We start from the raw sequence: 18,903 nt of genomic DNA on the forward strand, positions 1-18,903 counted from the left end.
TAGCCTATTAGATTCACATACTTTAATAGTAGTGCCTCTAGTTACACTGTTACTGAAGTTACTCATGTAGACCAAATATGCCAAGAGAAAGGGAAGATCACCACCACAGATTCTTTGTATCATGATCCTTCAACTTGTTCCAAGTGCTTAGGCTAAGTCAGCCTTCTTCAACATGGTGCCCTCCAGATGTGCTGGCCTACAACTCCCATCATCCAGCCAGCATGGCCATTGGCTAGGGATGATGGGGGTTGTATCCAACCAATCTGGAGGGCACCATGTTGTAGATACAACTTAACCCAGCCTTCCCCATCACAGCTCGTCAGTTATGTCATTCTTAAGTCATACTGTGTCCCATGGAACTTTGAGATACTGTCTTTTGAGTGCTTGAGTTTTTCTGACACCTTGAGTGCCTTCTCAGAACTACACCTCAGTATAACTTGGAGGGAAGCCATGCTAGTTATATTTGCAGGATAAGTGTGCTATAAAGCAGCCTAAAAGGAACCCAGTTCTTTGGCATTTGCTTTGTGGAATAAACTATACTCGTAGTATTCCTATGGTCCCTGTTTTCTGCCAAATCACTGTTACAGACATAGTTACTTCTACACAGAGCAGACCTGGTACTCCAAAGGAAGAGAAGACACACAGGGACTGATAGGAGCAAGGCTCAAGTCCACCTGAGAACCCATTTACAGGTTTCACAGGAACAAGAATATGAACATAGGAAGCTGTTTTATCCCACCCATTAGTTCCACTAAACCCATCTTGTCTTGATTAGTAGCAGCATACCAAAGTCTCAGAGGATCTGGGCCAGCCGCTTAAGATTTTTTTTAACTGGACTGAACCTAAGCCCTCCATCTGGCCTTTATCATAGGTTGGGCAGTGACAAGAGAACCTGGTAGACCTTTCCCTTCTGTGTATCTCGGAGCTAATAATCCTTACAAATTAAAATTAGTACCATTACTTCGCCCCATCACCCTGCCTCAACCTCTCAGTCTTCTGCTGCTCAACTGACACACACACCAAATCAGGTACATTTGCCATAAACTGTTTATTTACATAGACAATATTTACATAATACATACTGTGCAACTTGATTAAATTGCACTCAAGTGTAAGTAGAAAGGATTTTGCAGTGACTTTCCTTTGTACATGTAGTTGAAGATGAGCAGAGAAAATAAACATACACGCAGTTGTACTAATCAATGACTCATCTAAACCCATGCTTGCAGAAAGGTTAACTTAAATTAAATTAAAATCAGGCTCCTATAGCAGATATTGGTACATGTTTGCTTCGCTGATAGTCAACATTACCAGGGAAAGGTTAAGGAGGCAAATCTGTACTACTGTTTTTACCATTTTGCATTCTGTTCCCTGTAGGTTTCTGAAGAGTTCTCCTGTTAAAAGCAGCTCATCTATACATTCACAACACCTCTTAAATAAATATGAAAACAAAGACTAGTTTACATGCATATGCAGGCATTTACAAAAGGTTTTAATGTACAGCTATCACTGGAGTTCAATCTACCTTAACGATAGCAGACAAAAAATGTCCTTCCATTGTATTACTAAACATTTAAATCCTACCAGAATCTTAAAAAAAAATATTAACAAGTTAACTGCAAAATAAAAAGGGTTAGGGTCTAAAAATCTGTGTAGTGCTAGAAGCTGTAAACAGAAACTTGCCTTTTTTTTCAAAAGCACATTGATTTTGCTTTTAGCACCAACGAACAGGTTAAGATTCTCTATTTTAAGTTCAGCGAACAGTGATCTAAAACTACTCTTTGACTAAAGGGAAAAGACCTTTACCTAAAGGCCTATGTCAATATTACCAGATATGGAAGATGATCTGGGGGAAAATACAACCAGCCTTTAACTGTCACTTATATCTACTCCCAAAGTATTAGTTTTTTGCACAAGAAAACTGAGCTGCCACAGGGGGCTATTTTTCAGTTATGTTTAAAGTAGCTGTATACAAGAATAGGTTTGCCTGTATTATTACCTAGCATATATTCTGCTGTACTACAGTTGGATTGTTTGATAAGGTACATTTACGGTAGAAAAAACCTGCACCTCTGGACTCTTCACAATATGAATAAGGTTAGCGTGAACTATTACACCGAAGGTTTTTTTCTTCAAACTTGATCAGTCATTCTAATGTCAGACAGATATCCCAACCTATTTTTGCAGTAATGGTCTTCATCCTAGCAACAGGCCAAGAGCTGTAGAGTTTGGTTTTTCACTCTCCAGAGAGGGACAGAAGGCTTGTGGTTTTGGTGCCTTCAGACTGTTTGTTACAAGGGGAAAGGGACCAAGAGGGACCCCCACCATTCACAATTAAACAACACTGTTGTGAGTGATTAGTAGTTACAAAGCAAAGTAAAAAAGCGATGTTTAAAATAAGAGTTTTTAAGAAGGCAAGGTTGGGTTTGGGAAACAAGTGCTTATTCTCTTGTTTGGAATAAGTACACGACAGGGCAGAGTGAGGTGCAAGTCTGTGCTAACATGACAATTTACTTCCAGTTATTTACACTAGCTCATAGGGGACTCTGGTTCTGCTCTTGTCTCATATAGCAATTTGTAAACGTTTAGCTCAGCCACTAAGAGGCTTCATGAGAAATTAGCTCAGCAATAATCCTGATTATTTTTTAATAAAGAAAATACTGTTATTCAGAATTTTCTGTTCTGGTTTAAAATATAGTCTGGGCCTATAGATCATGAGTAGCCAGGGTCAGGATAATGCATTTTCCATCACCACCATGCACAGAGCCTTTATTGTGAATGGAGGTATGAGTGCATAAATGACTAAAATTCCAGTTAACATTAAAGTTTCAATGCACAGTGATAGAGGGCTAGTACAAACCCCAGGGTTACTCTGCAGTTAACTACATGTATTCCCAGTGGGAACCTTTTCCCCACTTTTAAGGGCTGCACTCCCTTAGGTGAAAGCTGTCTGGCTAGAGCCACCCCACGCTCTTCCCCCCACCCCATCCACGTAGACACAGCTTTCCCCAATCTCTTTCTCTCTTCCCTTTCCAACTATCTCCTCTCCTCAGCCCCACCCCTGCAAAGCATAAAAGTCCCTTTTTGGGGATGGTGAGTATTGATCTCAAAAAGTTTTTTCCCCAGTAGTTGACAAACCTACATTTTTACCAGGCCTCCCTCTGTATTCCAAGACTTCATTATCTATTTAAAGGTATACAGTAACACATACAAGAGTAAACAGGTGCTCAACATGTAGACTACTGTACCCTATATATTAAAATATGTTCTAGTTAACTGTAAAAAGCCATTTTCCAAAATCTAAACTCCGGCCACAACTACATATTCTGCAGTCATCTCGTCTTTTGAGACCCTGGCCATTTCTCCATGACAAAGCATCAGGAAGAAATATGTAGGGAAGAAGTAGTGGGCAAGAAGAGAAGCACTTTATTATTAAAGGAATTTATAAGCTGCTCTTTAGGGCAAGGCCTACCTCAAGCAACGTACATTAACAATTCCTCTGCACACAAATTCTCTCTCCCGCCTCCCACACTTCTATACTACTGTTGCAACAGTCTAGAGCCCAACCTGGGGGAAGTGGAGCAGGTGAAGTACTTCCTTCCTCCCACTTCTCCCCGCAAATCATCTCCTCTCAACGCATTTGCTAAGAAATGGCAGCTGGAAGTTCAAAACATGAGGTGGCCACACCACTAGCCAGAAACAAAACTGTTCTGGACTGACGGAAACCATTTACTCATTGGCAGTGGGCTACTGACATGTTTGCCACTCAGTTCAAAAAAGAGCAGTAAGGCAGGGGAAGTAACTGCCCAGCCATTAATGGCTGCTCTACATTTGGCAACATGCAAATGTCATCCTCCGAAAAGATAGCTCAGAGCAATTGTGCTTAGCCAAGAAGCAGCAAGCATCTTGATTGGGGGTTGTGTTAATACTTAAAGTTTTCCCAATAAGTTTTCCCTAAAACACACGTTTTAACAAACAGTGCAAGGGGCTTCAGCTTAGGCTGCAAAATGCTGGATTACTGATGAATGACATTTTAAAGAGCAACCTGGAATCTAAAATTATGGATGGGGACCAACACTCCCCACCCCCCGCAAATAGGACTAACCTGCTAAGTTACCACTGAAGAAAGCTGCAGCAGATACTCTTTTAGAGAAAAGGAAAAGAAGTCCGTTAAGATTATCAAATCCATAATTTAAAGTTTTACAACAGCAAACATCAGTGCAAGGACACAACACATTAAAAAGATACATCAGACAACATGGATTTTCAAGTTCCAAGGTGAGATCCCAGAATGAGAATTTATCACAGGAACTTCACATGCATGCATTTTAGAGAATGTTTCCTCAGCTTATCCACAGTCCTCAGGCAAAAGCCTTATTACCATTTGTATATCAGTAGTTCAAATAACGATCCATGTTTTTATATGGCTCAGTTATATTACCCCGATACAGGGTGACCTCTGCAGCTGTTTCACTGTCCTAAACTTGAACAGAAAGTTATTTGGCTGCTGCAGGCCTATTTAATTGTCTTGCCTGCTAATACACCAACCCTAAAGTAGTGAGGTTTCAAAGCAAGCAGACGTTCATTGTCACAACTTCGGTGCAGTGGTGAAACTCTGAAAAACAAACAAAATCCATTTCAAAAGATTGCAAGCACAGTCTGATGATCAACCTTAGGGAGCCTTCCTAAGTCAAGGGGGTACTGGGAAAGGTCACCCCCTCCAGGGATTTAAGTTGAAATAAAAGATGGAGGGAGAGGGTTCATCTTAGGTCTGGGAAGATAAACAGAAGTAGTTGTAAGATGATACAGGACGAGGCAGGGGGCTATGCTGATTCATGAAATCCCCAGGTAAGCAAACAGTGGCAATAAAGTTGTTGCCAACATCATCAATACACACACAAGCAGCAGCTATTTCAGACAAAAGTGGTAAAAAACAAGCTACTGCTCTCTGCCTGCGATCGAAGTAGTTGTACAGAGTGCAGTCTTCAAAAGCAGCATCCTTTATATGTGCAACAAAGGGGGAGAGCGCTCTTTCCAGCATGAGGGGAAAACAGAAACAGCGGCTGTTCAATCCTTCATGAAGAGGCCACGTGAATCATACAGAAGCAAAGTATTTTGCTTGCGTGTTAATTCCACGCTACTGCAATTTGAAAAAGGAAGGCATGAATACAGTCTGGATATCAAGGTAAGATTTTTAAAGGAGGTTTTGTGAGCTGGAATGTGTCTCTCGTACTCCTCAGAATGCTTCTCCCTGTCCCCCTTCACCACAAGAGAAGGCAACATTCCATCATCACCAGCCTCCCCAGGAATTTCCAAACCCAGCAAAGAGCTTCTCAATAGCAACTTAAGCAAAGTTTTTTTATTATTATTATTAAATTTATTAATCGCCCATCTGGCTGGTCACCCAGCCACTCTGGGCGATGTACAACATACAATAAAAACAGTTTAAAACAATAAAATTCTACAATAAAAACATTTTCTAAAATACCCTAACCCACCCCAAACGCCTGCCTGAACAGCCACGTTTTTAATGCATGACGGAAGCTCATTAAAGAGGGGGCATGACGGAGTTCCCTAGGGAGGGAGTTCCACAGAGTAGGGGCCACCACAGAAAAGGCCCTCTTCCTCGTCCCCACCAGTCTAGCTGTCCTGGCTGATGGGACAGAGAGAAGAGAAATATTGCACAATATTTGGGTCCCCAATGCTTTCCTCAACTGTGATCACCTCCAGCCACTCAGGAGCCAGAATTCAGGGATGGGGATTTAGGGCTTCAGCTGATAGAGCTCTGGCACATGATTAACAGATGGCCTGTTGAGGTTGAGCCCAAATCCAAGGAAATCGGGAGGATAAAGAATATTTCAGGAAAAAGGTCCATAAGAGGAAAGGCCATGGTTCAGTGGAAGAGCACATGCTTTGTGTATGGTCCAAGTGCAAGTCCTGGCATCTCCAGATAGGCCTGGGAAGGACTTGTTTGAAACAGAACTGCTGCCAGTGAGTGTAGCCAACACTGAGCTAGATGGTCTGACTTGGAGTGAGACAGTTTTATGTGACCAGGCAGTCACAGAGGAGCAAAGGCCATCAGGAGAAGATATGAGTGCTGTTGATCTGAGAGATCCATGGATTATTCTGAAGGGAAATTCCAGGGCATCAGTAAGGCACATCCCCACTAATAATGAATAGCCAGCTGGAGGCCCTTTATGACCTCTGGGCAAGGAGCCCCACCCATGCCTTTTCCAGAACAGAAAGGCAAATCCCCTTCCCCTAACAGTCCATCTTCATCTCCTCAACAGAGACTGCCATACCTGTGTGTGCTAGTGTGCGCTGTGGTCAAGGCAAGGCTTGCTGTGTCTGTACTGCATGATGTATAGGGCAGATTGATGCCACCAGTACAACATCACCACTGCGAGGATGTGCCATACTTGGTGGCTAGAGCCGAGGTAGTTTAACTGCCCTGTTGGAAAGGAGAAGACACATTCATTTACCTTTAAAGAAGATCATGCCTTTCATTCATCTGGAGTGCTTGCATGCACCTGGGCACCCATTTATATTCACTGTCTGGCTGAAAATGAGTTATCACCTCTACAGATGTGTGAAAGGTCCCTGAGGTAACATTGCTGGAAAGCAACTTCTTAAGCAAGTATCTCTGGACAACAGCGGAGGGACACCCCTTTTCATGTGAGCTTCCACAGGCATCTGTCTGGCTACTGCTGGAAACATGAATGCTGGGCAACTGGTCCTTTTTGGTATGATCCAGCAACTCAATTCTTAAGATATTTAAAAAGTGTGTGTGTGTGGGGGGGGGGGGGGGCACAGGGAGATGGCACATGCCATTCTGCTTTACCATATCATGCAACAGTGAGCAGGTGGTGCACAGGACAGTAATTCATTCTCTCGCCTACGAACCAGAGACTTCCTGATGCCCACACAACAGCAGGCCATTACATTAGTAATGTCAAGATTCCCAGGTTTCTGCAGGTGACTACGCAGAATCCTACGGTTCCTGGGAGGGTATCCTGGGGGTCCTAGGAGTCATCATATCTCCCCTGCTGAGGAGGGAAGGAGAGATCTGCCTTCAGAGAGGGAGATCAGCTCTTAGATCCCCCCCCCCCCCAAACATCCATGGCAGTTCCTTTTTGATGTCAGAACTCTGATGGAGGCAAGGGGAAGTGTGGTGGTGAGTATTCTAGGAGAGACTGTGGATATCCAAAATCCACAGCTCTTGCAGCTCCCAGACACACCTCTGACCTGGCTAGTGATATACTCCCACCCTGGAGTGGCCATAGATCAGTTCCCTCCCATTGTTTTCAATGGGAAAGAATTCAGATTTTTTTTTTAAAATGGCCCCGGAAAGGGAGGGGGAAACAGAAATGCCACTTTTCCATTTTGCTGGGCCAGCACCAGTAGGGCTTTGAAACTGTTGGAGGCTCCAACATCAGTCCTCCCCCACAAGAAGATTGCCCTGCCTGCAGATCTGCCTTTAGAAGCTACACATACACACTGCAATTTGGGGTGAACAACCATGAAGATTCCTAGGATGCTCCCACTATTCATTCTTACAGCAAGGTCCAACAGCTACCAGAACATCACTTCTAGTAGAAGAATATCTCTACCTGGGAAATATCTTTCTGGGACTTTGGAAATATAGAAGAGAAATGCTATGCCAGCTATCAAGTACATCACAATCACACGGGGAGCAAATTCCTGAAAGAAAAAAAGCAGGGTTAACATTAGTTGTTTGAGATCAGCAAGATCCAGAGCTATAAAAACACCTGATAAGGCACAGAGTAATCCTTTTCAATAGTGTCCAAATGTTAAGTAGGTTCCGAAAACAAGGATGCGCCCCAGCTCTGCTGAGGAGTTCATTTCCCTACATACTTTTGCTTATTTTTAAAGAGGGATAGATAACATGGAATAGAATGAACATCAACCATGAACATTATAATCTTCTTCCCTGAATGAAATAATCTCCACAGGAAAAGGCATGTCATTCTTAAGAAAGCCAAACTGAATACACATTTTTTCAGCAGTAATGCTTGCCCAAATTGCACAACAAACTTCCTCTTCCTTCCCCTTCATTATTACTGTTCAATGATCAAGCTAACAAGGTTGGATCAAAGCTAGCGCTACGATAAGTACAAAGTTGCTCCCATTGTTTCCCAGAAATAATCATTTTGGCACAGCCTAAGAACAGGCCATAATAACGTAATTCTGATTCAAAATTGGTGTTCTCTTTTGCTTCACATTTGAAATAGTGCAGATTTGCAGAAAACTTTCATTTTGTAAAAAGAATTGGAATTAAGTTAAGGGATGCAATCCCTAAGCCATCTTATCTGGAAGCAAGGCTGAAGAGCAAACAAGGGTAGGCTTGGGATGCAAGTCTGGTAAATAACTTCTTTGCTTACCTGCACAATAGATGCACTGACACCACCGTTGAGCCAAACCCAGTGGATGGTAGGAATGATTCCATAGCCTGACACAGAGCAGAAGATGACTGAGCGCAGCCTGTGCCACTGCTGAGTGAGGTAACTGGGGTGGATCTGAGCAAAGAATACTGCCAAGATCATAGCAAGCACAGTGATCAAGTATACTTGACGCCAGTACTAGAAAAGGGGGAAAAAGGAGGCAGCCCAAGTGATAACCAACATAAAAAAATCTTGGGGTTAAGACACGACAAAATCAAATAAAAGGGAATTTCCCCAAATTCTAGAATGTGCCCTTAAGGAAGACTTCCAGGTCATGGAGATGAGCCACAGAAACCATTAAGGAAGCACTGTATTCTCTCTTACGTATTAAAAAAAGTGTTTTACATCTTGGTGGCACAATCATTTTTACAGAATGATTTTGTACTCTAGTTTTGAAGATTTATTTCCATAATATGCTGTTTGGTTTGATGTCACATATTTTAAGACCCCGGTGATCAGGACTCTCCCTCAAAACATGTACTGTTATTTGCCCCACAAATGAACCTGTTTTCATTCCTCGTTATGGATTGGATTCACAACTTGGAATCAGTTCTTATGTTCAATTTATTATACGGAATATATACATAGAAGTTCTGAAAGGTTGTCATACTGAATACTTATTAGTCCACCCTTATGTGCCTTTTAATTGAGAAAATGGCACACTTCCTGCAGAGCAGGGTTGACTGGTATTTCAAATCCCTTCTACAGGCATGATCAGAGTACTGCCGATACTAGCAGTTGCCATTACACACACCTACAATTTTAAGCAATTAAGGGCACAATCCTACACACGTTTAGATAGAAGAAAAGGCTTACACCTCCCAGCATGCTGGGAGGTGCAGGCCTTTTCTTCTGTCTAAACATGCACAGGATTGCACCTTTTGTTTATTAAACAAAAACTATAGGAGTCCCTGCTGCTAGGAAAGGTCCCCTTTAATATTTTGTGTATTTGGAAAGGCTGAGGGCGTGTGCACACTAGCCCACCCCTAATTTCCAGCTCTTGACCTTTGAGCACTTTACACGAATTCATTCAGGTGAACACGTTTAGAACCTTCCTTGTGATTGGGAACCGTGATAAGGCAGGGTTCCTGACCTAAGGGAGACATGTAAGCATGTTCTGCTGAACGTGCTTAGCATTCCCCTTCAGACCACTGTGCTGAATGCGTGAAGATTGGAAATGGAACTGGCACATGCAGGGAGTTGGGGGTGGGGCTTGCGTGAAAACCCTCTTTCCCACATTAAGACCACACAGGTTCATCCAAAAGCCTGAACAGTGCTATTATGGAAAATCCAAGTTTGAGGAGATACTGATATTTTTTTAGCTAAGCACTGTTATCCCCAGTTACCCTTCATGGATCACTGCCTTGTTGTGGTGAAGGGCCTTGCGTAACTCAGTGAAGCCATAAGCTATGCCGTGCAGGGCCACCCAAGACGGACAGGTCATGGCAGAGAGTTCTGACAAAATGTGGTCCACTGGAGAAGGAAATGGCAACCCACTCCAGTATTCCTGCCAAGAAAACCCCATGGAATGTATCACAAGGCTGAAAGAGATGACGCCGGAAGATGAGCCCCTCAGGTCGGAAGGTGTCCAATATACTACTGGGAAAGAGCAGAGGGAATTTCCAAGTAGCGCCAGAAAGAGTGAAGCGGCTGGGCCAAAGCCAAAAGGACACTCAGCTGTGGATGCGTCTGGTGGTGAAAAGAAAATCCGATGCTGTAAAGAACAATATTGTTTAGGAACCTGGAATGTCAGATCAATGAATCAAGGTAAGCTGGAGGAGGTCAAAATGAGATGGCAAGATTGAACATCGACATCTTGGGAATCAGCGAACTAAAATGGACAGGCATGGGCGAATTTAATTCAGGTGACCATCATATCTACTACTGTGGGCAAGAATCCCTTAGAAGAAATGGAGTAGCACTCATAGTCAACAAAAGGGTGGGAAAAGCAGTACTGGGGTACAATCTCAAAAATGATAGAATGATCTCAGTACGAATCCAAGGCAAACCATTCAACATCACAGTAATTCAAGTCTATGCCCCAACCACTGATGCCGAAGAAGCTGAGGTTGATCGGTTCTATGAAGACCTACAACACCTTCTAGAACTAACACCAAAAAAAGATGTTCTCTTCATCATAGGGGATTGGAATGCTAAAGTAGGAAGTCAAGAAATAACGGGGATAACAGGCAAGCATGGCCTTGGTGTACAAAATGAAGCAGGACAAAGGCTAATAGAATTTTGCCAAGAGAACACGCTGATCATAGCAAACACTCTTTTCCAACAGCACAAGCGGTGACTCTACACATGGACATCACCAGATGGTCAATATCGAAATCAGATTGATTATGTCCTTTGTAACCAAAGATGGAGAAGCTCTATACAGTCAGTCAAAACAAGACCTGGAGCTGACTGTGGCTCAGATCATGAGCTTCTTGTTACAAAATTTCAGCTTAAATTGAAGAACGTAGGGAAAACCACTAAACCATTCCGGTATGACCTAAATCATATCCCTTATGAATATACAGTGGAGGTGAGGAATAGATTTAAGGGATTAGACCTGATAGATAGAGTGCCTGAGGAACTATGGACGGAGGTCCGTAACATTGTTCAGGAGGCAGCAACTCAATCCATCCCAAAGAAAAAGAAATGCAAGAAAGCCAAGTGGCTGTCTGAGGAGGCTTTACAAGTAGCTGAGGAAAGAAGGGAAGCGAAAAGGGGGAGATATATCCAACCGAATGCAGAGTTCCAGAGAATAGCGAGGAGAGACAAGAAGGCCTTCTTAAATGAACAATGCAAAGAAATCGAGGAAAACAACAGAATGGGAAAGACTAGAGATCTCTTCAAGAGAATAGGAGATCTCAAGGGAACGTTTTGTGCAAAGACGGGCATGATAAAGGACAAAGAAGGCAGGGACCTAACAGAAGCAGATGAGATTAAGAAGAGGTGGAAAGAATACACAGAAGAACGATACAGGAAAGATCTGAATGTCCCTGATAGCCATGATAGTGCGGTCACTGAACTTGAGCCGGACATCCTCGAGAGTGAAGTCAAGTGGGCCTTAGGAAGCATTACTAACAACAAAGCTAGCAGAGATGACAGTATACCAGTTGAGCTATTCAAAATCCTAAAAGATGATGCTGTTAAAGTGCTGCACTCAATATGCCAACAAATTTGGAACACTCAACAGTGGCCACAAGACTGGAAAAGTCAGTTTACATTCCAATTCCAAAGAAGGGCAACGCCAAAGAGTGTTCAAACTACTGTACAATTGCGCTCATTTCACATGCCAGCAAGGTGATGCTCAAAATCCTACAAGCTAGGCTTCAGCAGTATGCGAACCCAGAACTACCGGAAGTACAAGCTGGGTTTCGAAGAGGCAGAAGAACTAGAGATCAAATCGCCAACATTCGCTGGATCATGGAGAAAGCAAGAGAATTCCAGAAAAACGTCTATTTCTGCTTCATTGACTACGCTAAAGCCTTTGATTGTGTGGATCACAACAAACTGTGGCAAATTCTGAAAGAGATGGGAGTACCAGACCACCTTACCTGTCTCCTGAGAAACCTGTACGAGGGTCAAGAAGCAACAGTAAGAACCAGACATGGAACGACCGATTGGTTCAAAATTGGGAAAGGAGTACGACAAGGCTGCATATTGTCGCCCTGCTTATTTAACTTATATGCAGAGTACATCATGAGAAACGCCGGGTTGGATGAATCACAGGTCAGAACTAAGATTGCCGGGAGAATTATCAACAACCTCAGATACGCAGACAATACCACCCTAATGGCAGAAAGCGAAGAGGATCTCAAGAGCCTCTTGTTGAGGGTGAAAGAGGAGAGTGCAAAAGCTGGTTTGAAACTCAACATTAAGAAAACTAAGATCATGGCATCTGGCCCCATCACTTCCTGGCATATAGAAGGGGAAGAAATGGTAGCAGTGACAGATTTTATTTTCTTGGGCTCCAAGATCACTGCAGACGGTGACTGTAGCCATGAAATTAAAAGACGCTTGCTCCTTGGGAGGAAAGCTACAGCATACCTAGACAGCATAGTAAGAAGCAGAGACATCACCTTGCCGACAAAGGTCCGTCTAATCAAAGCTATGGTTTTCCCAGTAGTAATGTATGGCTGTGAGAGCTGGACTATAAGGAAGGCTGAGTGCCGAAGAATTGATGCTTTCGAACTGTGGTGCTGGAGAAGACTCTTATGAGTCCCCTGGACTGCAAGGAGGTCAAATCAGTCCATCCTCAAGGAAATCAACCCTGAGTGCTCATTGGAAGGACAGATACTGAAGCTGAAATATTTTGGCCACCTAATGCGAAGAGAAAACTCCCTGGAAAAGACCCTGATGCTGGGAAAGATTGAAGGCAAAAGGAGAAGGGGACGGCAGAGGATGAGATGGCTAGATAGCATCACCGATGCAATGAATATGGACTTGAGCACGCTCCGGGAGAGAGTGCAGGACAGGAAGGCCTGGCGTGCTATGGTCCATGGGGTCATGAAGAGTCGGACACGACTGAACGACTGAACAACAACAACAGTCGTTCATTAAATGATTGAGCAAAGTGAGGCCTCTGCTTGAGCTGGCCCGTTTGGCCTTCTTTTTGGTTATATGAAACATGATGTCTTCCTTGGACTTTGCGATACTAGAATTAAATATGGTACACTTGTTCAGTACACAATTCTATGGTTGAACTGGAACACCAGCTTGATTCCTGCACTTATTTTTTAAGAGGACAAATCTCATTTTGAATCAGCTTATTTTAAATGAACACAATATTACTGGAATTTTGAATGGAAGAACAATCAAGATTATTCTGAAAAATTATTTTAATTCACCCTGAATCAAGATACCAGTCTCTCTTTTCATGGGAAAATACTTTTATCTGAAGTGATGCCAGATCTCTATATTCATCCCTAATTAATTCTCCCTCTCAACCAAATTATACAATTGCAATACCAGAAACTTCAAAGGCAAAGCTACATCAACAAAGGCAAAGCTACACCAATCAACATAAATGCCAACTTACATTATTGCAATAAAATGCGTAAAAGACTCCAGACACATAACAGCCCAGGATACCAATGGAAATTCCTGCATAATCCAACGCCATCCACCGTCGACTGGTCTTCTCTGAGCGATGACAACAGAAGAGGTGATACCCTACTGAGCAAAGCATACAGACCTATAAAAACATTCAAACAAATCCACATTAATTTTCTCAGGGTCTAATTTCATGAGAGCCAAACAATAAGACACTACTCTAAATAGTCGGATTAAACTATATTGGGTGGGGGATCTACAAACAGCAGATTGAGTGTCTGATGTTAGTAGACCATTTGCTCTGACTTTTGTTACTAGGAATCAATAATGCCATATTGCCATGCACCTGGGATATATCAAGTTGGGCTGTAACATGTCTGCTGTCCAGCTTCAAGCTAGAAAGTAAGGCGAAGACTCCTCTTACCCTTTCTCGAGGGTGATGACACACTTGCTAAGGCAACGGTGCAGAAATGCTTATTTATTTGTGGCATTTATATACTGCTGAATATAATAAAATCTCTTAAATATTCCCTTTGGGCTCAGTACACAATAACCCAAAGAGCTTGTGCCTCTCCAGTTGGACTACAAACACAGACTTAAGGAACAGGGCAAAACTATCTGGCTTGACTCTATTACCCAGTGTTCCCTACCTCACTCTCACTATTCAAAATGACTTACAACAAACAATATGAAAATGAAGACAGGCTCAGCAGATAAAACTTTTTTTTTTTTTTTAAAGATGGGAGTTCATCACATACACATCATCAGCCCAGCAAGCCAAATGCTTCCCAGAATAAACATGCTTTGCCCAGGTGCTCAAACACATATAAAGGGCACCGAATGAATTTCACAGGAGAAGGTGTTCCATAATCTGGACCCTAACCATATTGCCCCCTTCCAATATACAGTGGAGTGAAGCCTGTAGGTTACTTTTAAAATTTTATTATTTTTTTGTAAGTAGCTCTGAGGTTTGTAAAAAGGAAAATGGGATACAAATATTTAAACCAATAAAAAAAGGAACCACACACTGAGAGCACTGAAGGCAGCTTCTCCTCCAGCACTGGGCCACAGACTGAGACTAGCCAAGCTGCTGTAAGTGGGTTAGAGTTTGCAGAAGGACACCACAAACCTCAAACTGGGACAGAATGCAGACCTTCTTCCCTGCCTTTTTCCTCCCATCCACCCAAGTTGGGCTGCAGTTCATAAAGGAGCTTACTTGAAAGCAGAAGAGACAAACAGAACAAATTACAAAATCTTCTCTTGAGGCACTTGCCGAAGGCAACACGGAAGTCATGTCATATATGCCCAAAGTGAAGAAGAGGAAAAAGCCCAGTAAGTGACTCCAGATGTTGACTGTCTCATTGGATAAAATGAATAGGCTGGAAAATGAAGAAAACAACCATGACTGTCTTGTTCACAATTGACACATTTGTTAAACTGGTACCCTAATCCTATGTTCCAGCTAAGATGGCTGCTACTGCATTCTCACTTGCTCCTATACAAGCTAGTCAGTATCCAATTCTGCCCAACCTGCCTGTGTGCATATATATATACAGAGAACTTGTTTCTACATCTCAGCCCATTTCAGAAGAGTTCATGTTACATTATACTGTGTTTCTATGCCACCTTTCAGCCAAAAGGCCCCCAAAGCAGCTCACAAAAATATGCAAATACGATATGCAAACAATACACTAAATACAAGTTTAAAGCAGAAGTATCACAACAGCTATGTAAAACTAAAACAACTAAAAACACTGTAGCCTGAACACACCTCCTACATATCCCAAAGCAAAAACCCATCAGCAAAAATGCCAGAACAGAGCTGGAATAACCCAGGGTTCCTTATAAGCTTTCCTAGGCAGAGGGATGGGCAAATGGGGATGGGAGTTCATGGGTTCCAAGGGAGGAAAAACTCTGCTTCAGGAACCATTACATGGGAGTACATTGTACATGTGATGTACATCTGTCATGGGAGTATGTTGCGTATGGTGTTATTTGTATTCCTGCTGTGTGTGTGCGTGCGTCAGTAAATGCATTTTTGCCTTTCAACTTATGGGGCTGTGAGTACCTGGCATTTTTCTCTTTTCAGTGATCACCCGTGTTTTTGGAGAATAGCCTTGCAGGGGTGCAAGATAGAATCCCAGTTCCAGCACAGAATGGTATGCCAATTAACCTCATCACTCTGTCACACTATCTGTCCGCCCACTTTGGCTCAGTTTAAGACAGCCTTTCCCAACACAGTGCCCTCCAGATGCATTGGACTATAAGTCCCATCATCCCCAGCCCACATGGGCACACTGGAAGCACATGCTGGTCTAAGGTCTTGCACAGATGCACTGCACCTGTGTAATTGGATGGGGGAACTGGGTTGCTCAAGTTTCTTGCATTACCGTAAGACACAGAACTCCGGATCTACCGTTTGAAATTTGATCAGCAATATGTTCAGAACAGACAAAATGAATTACTATTTCTCATACAGAAGTACAATGCACCCTGCTTTGTTAGCTGCTTTGATTATAATTTATACAGGAGCAGAACATATATACTGAAACAAACAGGTTTACAATCAAAGTGTTTATTGCTTCCTTGAAGCACAGCCTTAGTTCAGACTAGTTGGTAGATTTCATTTTGAACCATTTGGATCAACTCCAAACCTTTTTAAACACAGCCTGGAAGGCAGGTATGCTCTGTAGCCATCCGTGATGTAAGGATTGTCCTTCAGGAACACTGGAATCTGTTCATAGGTGTACAAGCGAATTCCTCGAGGCACCAGAATAGGCCAGTACTGATAACTTCCCAGCTCAATGTAATGAGCACTCTTCAGGAGTTTCTGATGCATTTTAGTAGGGTTTCAGTCATCAACCAGGAGTAAAAAGAGTAGTACTCAAGGCCTCTGGCCTCTGCTACAGTTTACCTGCAAACAGACCAAGACAAGGCATACAGTGGCTTAATATTTAATGCAGCACAGAACATCCAGTCCCACTCTTCACACATCTGTCACAAAGCAGTTCTCTGTGAAGTACACAACATTGTGCAACTAGAGCAACAGAAAAAGGGTGTCTTATCAACTCAAGATACTTAAACGGCTAATGATTAGCAGCTCTTGGGAAAAAACCAAACAAATCCACCTCTGTGTAGATTAAAAACCACGCATTAGGGAAGACTAGGTGCCTGGAGGTGGAGTTTTTTCAAACAACCAGACCTACCCTACAACCTGGAATCGTAAAACCTAGAAGAAGCTTTACCAAGGGAGTATTTTGATTGAATAAACCAGCCTTAAGGAAGTAATTATCACACACAAATACCCAAGTATTTTGAACATTTTTTAAAAAGATCCCTTATATAACTGTTCAGAATTGTTATCATCTTGATTACCAAAACACGAGTTGAATCCCATTCAACTTCATGGGTAAAATGATGGTCTCTCAGTAGCAATACAACAATCAGCTGTATATTTACCAACAGAAGCAAACCACGGACCTGCACGCAACAAACAAGAAAAGGTAAGGTATATATATATAAAAATTTGCAGAGGAGTAACTGTGTTAGTATGTCACAGTAAAAACAAAGAGTCTTGTGGCACCTTAAAGTGTAGCAAATTTATTTTATTTATTCTAAATAAATTTATTTAGCTTTCATGGACTAAAACTCACATAATCGGGTGTAAGTGGGTCTGATGAAGTGGACAGTGTCCACGAAAGGTTATGCCAGAATAAGGGAGCAATCCTATGGCTGCTAGTCAGCGGCTAGACAGCCATAGGATATGTGGTTTTCTGGGAACCAACCTTGGAGCCACTGGAGAACTGACCTTCTCCCCACTTCTGCACTGCCTCACAGCAGCATGGAACAGCCTTGCACTCAGCGCTCGGAAGAGGAGCGCAGAGCGGCCAAAACAGGGCATTTCGGGATCGGGAAAGTGGAAATGCCAGTACGACACATCCTATGTGTCGTCCGGCAGCCTCCTCTCCCCCTCCGCCTTCCAGCATCTAGACAGCTGAAATTGGCTGTGTAGCCGCAGATCTGGGCAGGAGAAGCGCAGAGGGAACGATCCCCTCCGGGCTTCTCCTGCCCTGCATTGGATAGGTGGCCACCTACCCCCATAGGATCGCACCCTAAATTTGTTAGTCAAGGTGTCACAAGGCTCTCTGTTGTTGTGGGGGGGGGGCAGCGGAGGCAGGTGGCTCTGATGTCAGTGGGGCTGTGGATCCATTCTGGGTTTCAGCCAGAACTCTAAAAGAGCTACCCAAGGTGCTGAACCCACTTTGGGGCTAGGTTTCAGCACCGCGGATAGCTCCTTCGAAGTTCTGACTGAAACCAAGAGTGGTTTCACAGCCCCACTGACATTAGAGCCACCAGCCTCCAATGGGGGAGAGAGTAACGGGCTCAACTATTATGGCCATTAAGGTACCAGCTGACAAGAAGGGCTCCTGTATTACAGCCATTACAGTACGAGCCACTCCCTGCCTCCGTCGGTGCCCACCCACGGCTTACCCCGGTCGTCGCCGCTGCCGCCTCAGCAGCGGGAGCCGCCTCAGCCCTTCACGCACCATGGCGAGAAGGGAAGGGGCTCAGCGCCTTCTCTTCCCGCTACAAGCGGCGCTCATGCGGCAACTTCACCCACCCGCCAGCCTCCTCGCTTGCCGGCCGGGCCCGCTCGGATTACGCAATCACCGCGCGACGGTCACGCAGCCGCTATGCCGCCGGACGGGGCCAGCGGGCGCGCCAATCAGGACTGCCGCTCTCCTCACGCCCAGGTAGTGTGCACGTGCTGAGCGCTTGCGTGCACGCGCGCCCTACGTAGGAAGACAAAGCGAGCGAGGCGGGCGAGGTTGGCTTTGGCTGTGTGGTCGCGGGCGGGCGGGCGGCAAGGGGAGTCACGCATGCGCACGAACGAAGGGCGCGGTTGTAGCGACGCCAACGGCCCCTGGGTTTCGAATTTAAATTCTAAGGGAGGCGCGGGGGCGGGTGCCAATCTGAGCAGGCAGCCTGATTGGTTGTGCCTCTTCCCTTCCTCCCCGCGTCACTTGGTTCATATGTCACCCCAGGGGCTGTGCTCCCCTTTACAAAGGCCATGGACCGGTGTGAAGCCGGTTTAATCACAGCTGGTTCTGGTTGGAGTCCTCAGTGTCATGTTCTGGGTGAGGTGGAGTGACACGTATGATCACCAAAAATGGAAGACACTGATTGGCATAAAGTTGTCATATGCAAATACAGAATTATAATATAATTTAAATAGAAATATAGTACATCTCGCCCCAGGGTGGAGAACCTGTGGGTAAAATCCAGTGTAAGTCCTACTTGGAGTAGACCCATTGAAATGATGGATTTAGGACTAACCGAAGTCCCATTTCTTTCAGTGGATCTACTCTATTCTTTCGGATTTTACTCTGTG

The 18,903-nt window shown here is 43.8% G+C and overlaps 1 protein-coding gene across 3 annotated transcripts; it reads right to left on the minus strand.

Annotated features, from left to right (window-relative positions):
• Positions 1 to 1,033: 1,033 nt before the first annotated feature.
• On the minus strand, positions 1,034 to 18,167 carry PAQR3 (progestin and adipoQ receptor family member 3). Of its 3 annotated transcripts, XM_084855436.1 has the most exons (9): positions 18,003 to 18,167; positions 16,887 to 16,991; positions 16,166 to 16,425; positions 14,728 to 14,890; positions 13,498 to 13,653; positions 8,403 to 8,600; positions 7,611 to 7,701; positions 6,303 to 6,451; positions 1,034 to 4,615 (listed from the first exon to the last, which is right to left on the minus strand). In XM_084855436.1, exons 3-8 carry the CDS (start codon positions 16,348 to 16,350, stop codon positions 6,312 to 6,314), a joined length of 933 nt encoding a protein of 310 aa, XP_084711562.1. In that variant the 5' UTR covers positions 16,351 to 16,425; positions 16,887 to 16,991; positions 18,003 to 18,167; the 3' UTR covers positions 1,034 to 4,615; positions 6,303 to 6,311. The 3 variants fall into 3 exon arrangements, with proteins under 3 accessions (XP_084711562.1, XP_084711561.1, XP_084711563.1); XM_084855435.1 differs by lacking the exon at positions 16,887 to 16,991; XM_084855437.1 differs by lacking the exon at positions 1,034 to 4,615 and having other exon boundaries at positions 6,266 to 6,451.
• Between the last annotated feature and the right edge of the window lie 736 nt (positions 18,168 to 18,903).

This window comes from Heloderma suspectum, chromosome 5 (genome assembly GCF_057233095.1).
Source record: "Heloderma suspectum isolate Gila_16-S chromosome 5, 16-S_ref, whole genome shotgun sequence".
Taxonomy (NCBI): domain Eukaryota; kingdom Metazoa; phylum Chordata; class Lepidosauria; order Squamata; family Helodermatidae; genus Heloderma; species Heloderma suspectum.

Coding starts and splice junctions, on each gene's coding strand:
- PAQR3 (XM_084855435.1), bottom strand. CDS start 16,350: ATGCATCAGAAACTCCTGAAGAGTGCTCATTACATTGAGCTGGGAAGT. Junction 13,654..14,727: donor TTTGTCTCTTCTGCTTTCAA/GTAAGCTCCTTT, acceptor ATGTTTTTATAG/GTCTGTATGCTTTGCTCAGT. Junction 8,601..13,497: donor ACGCATTTTATTGCAATAAT/GTAAGTTGGCAT, acceptor CCCCTTTTCTAG/TACTGGCGTCAAGTATACTT.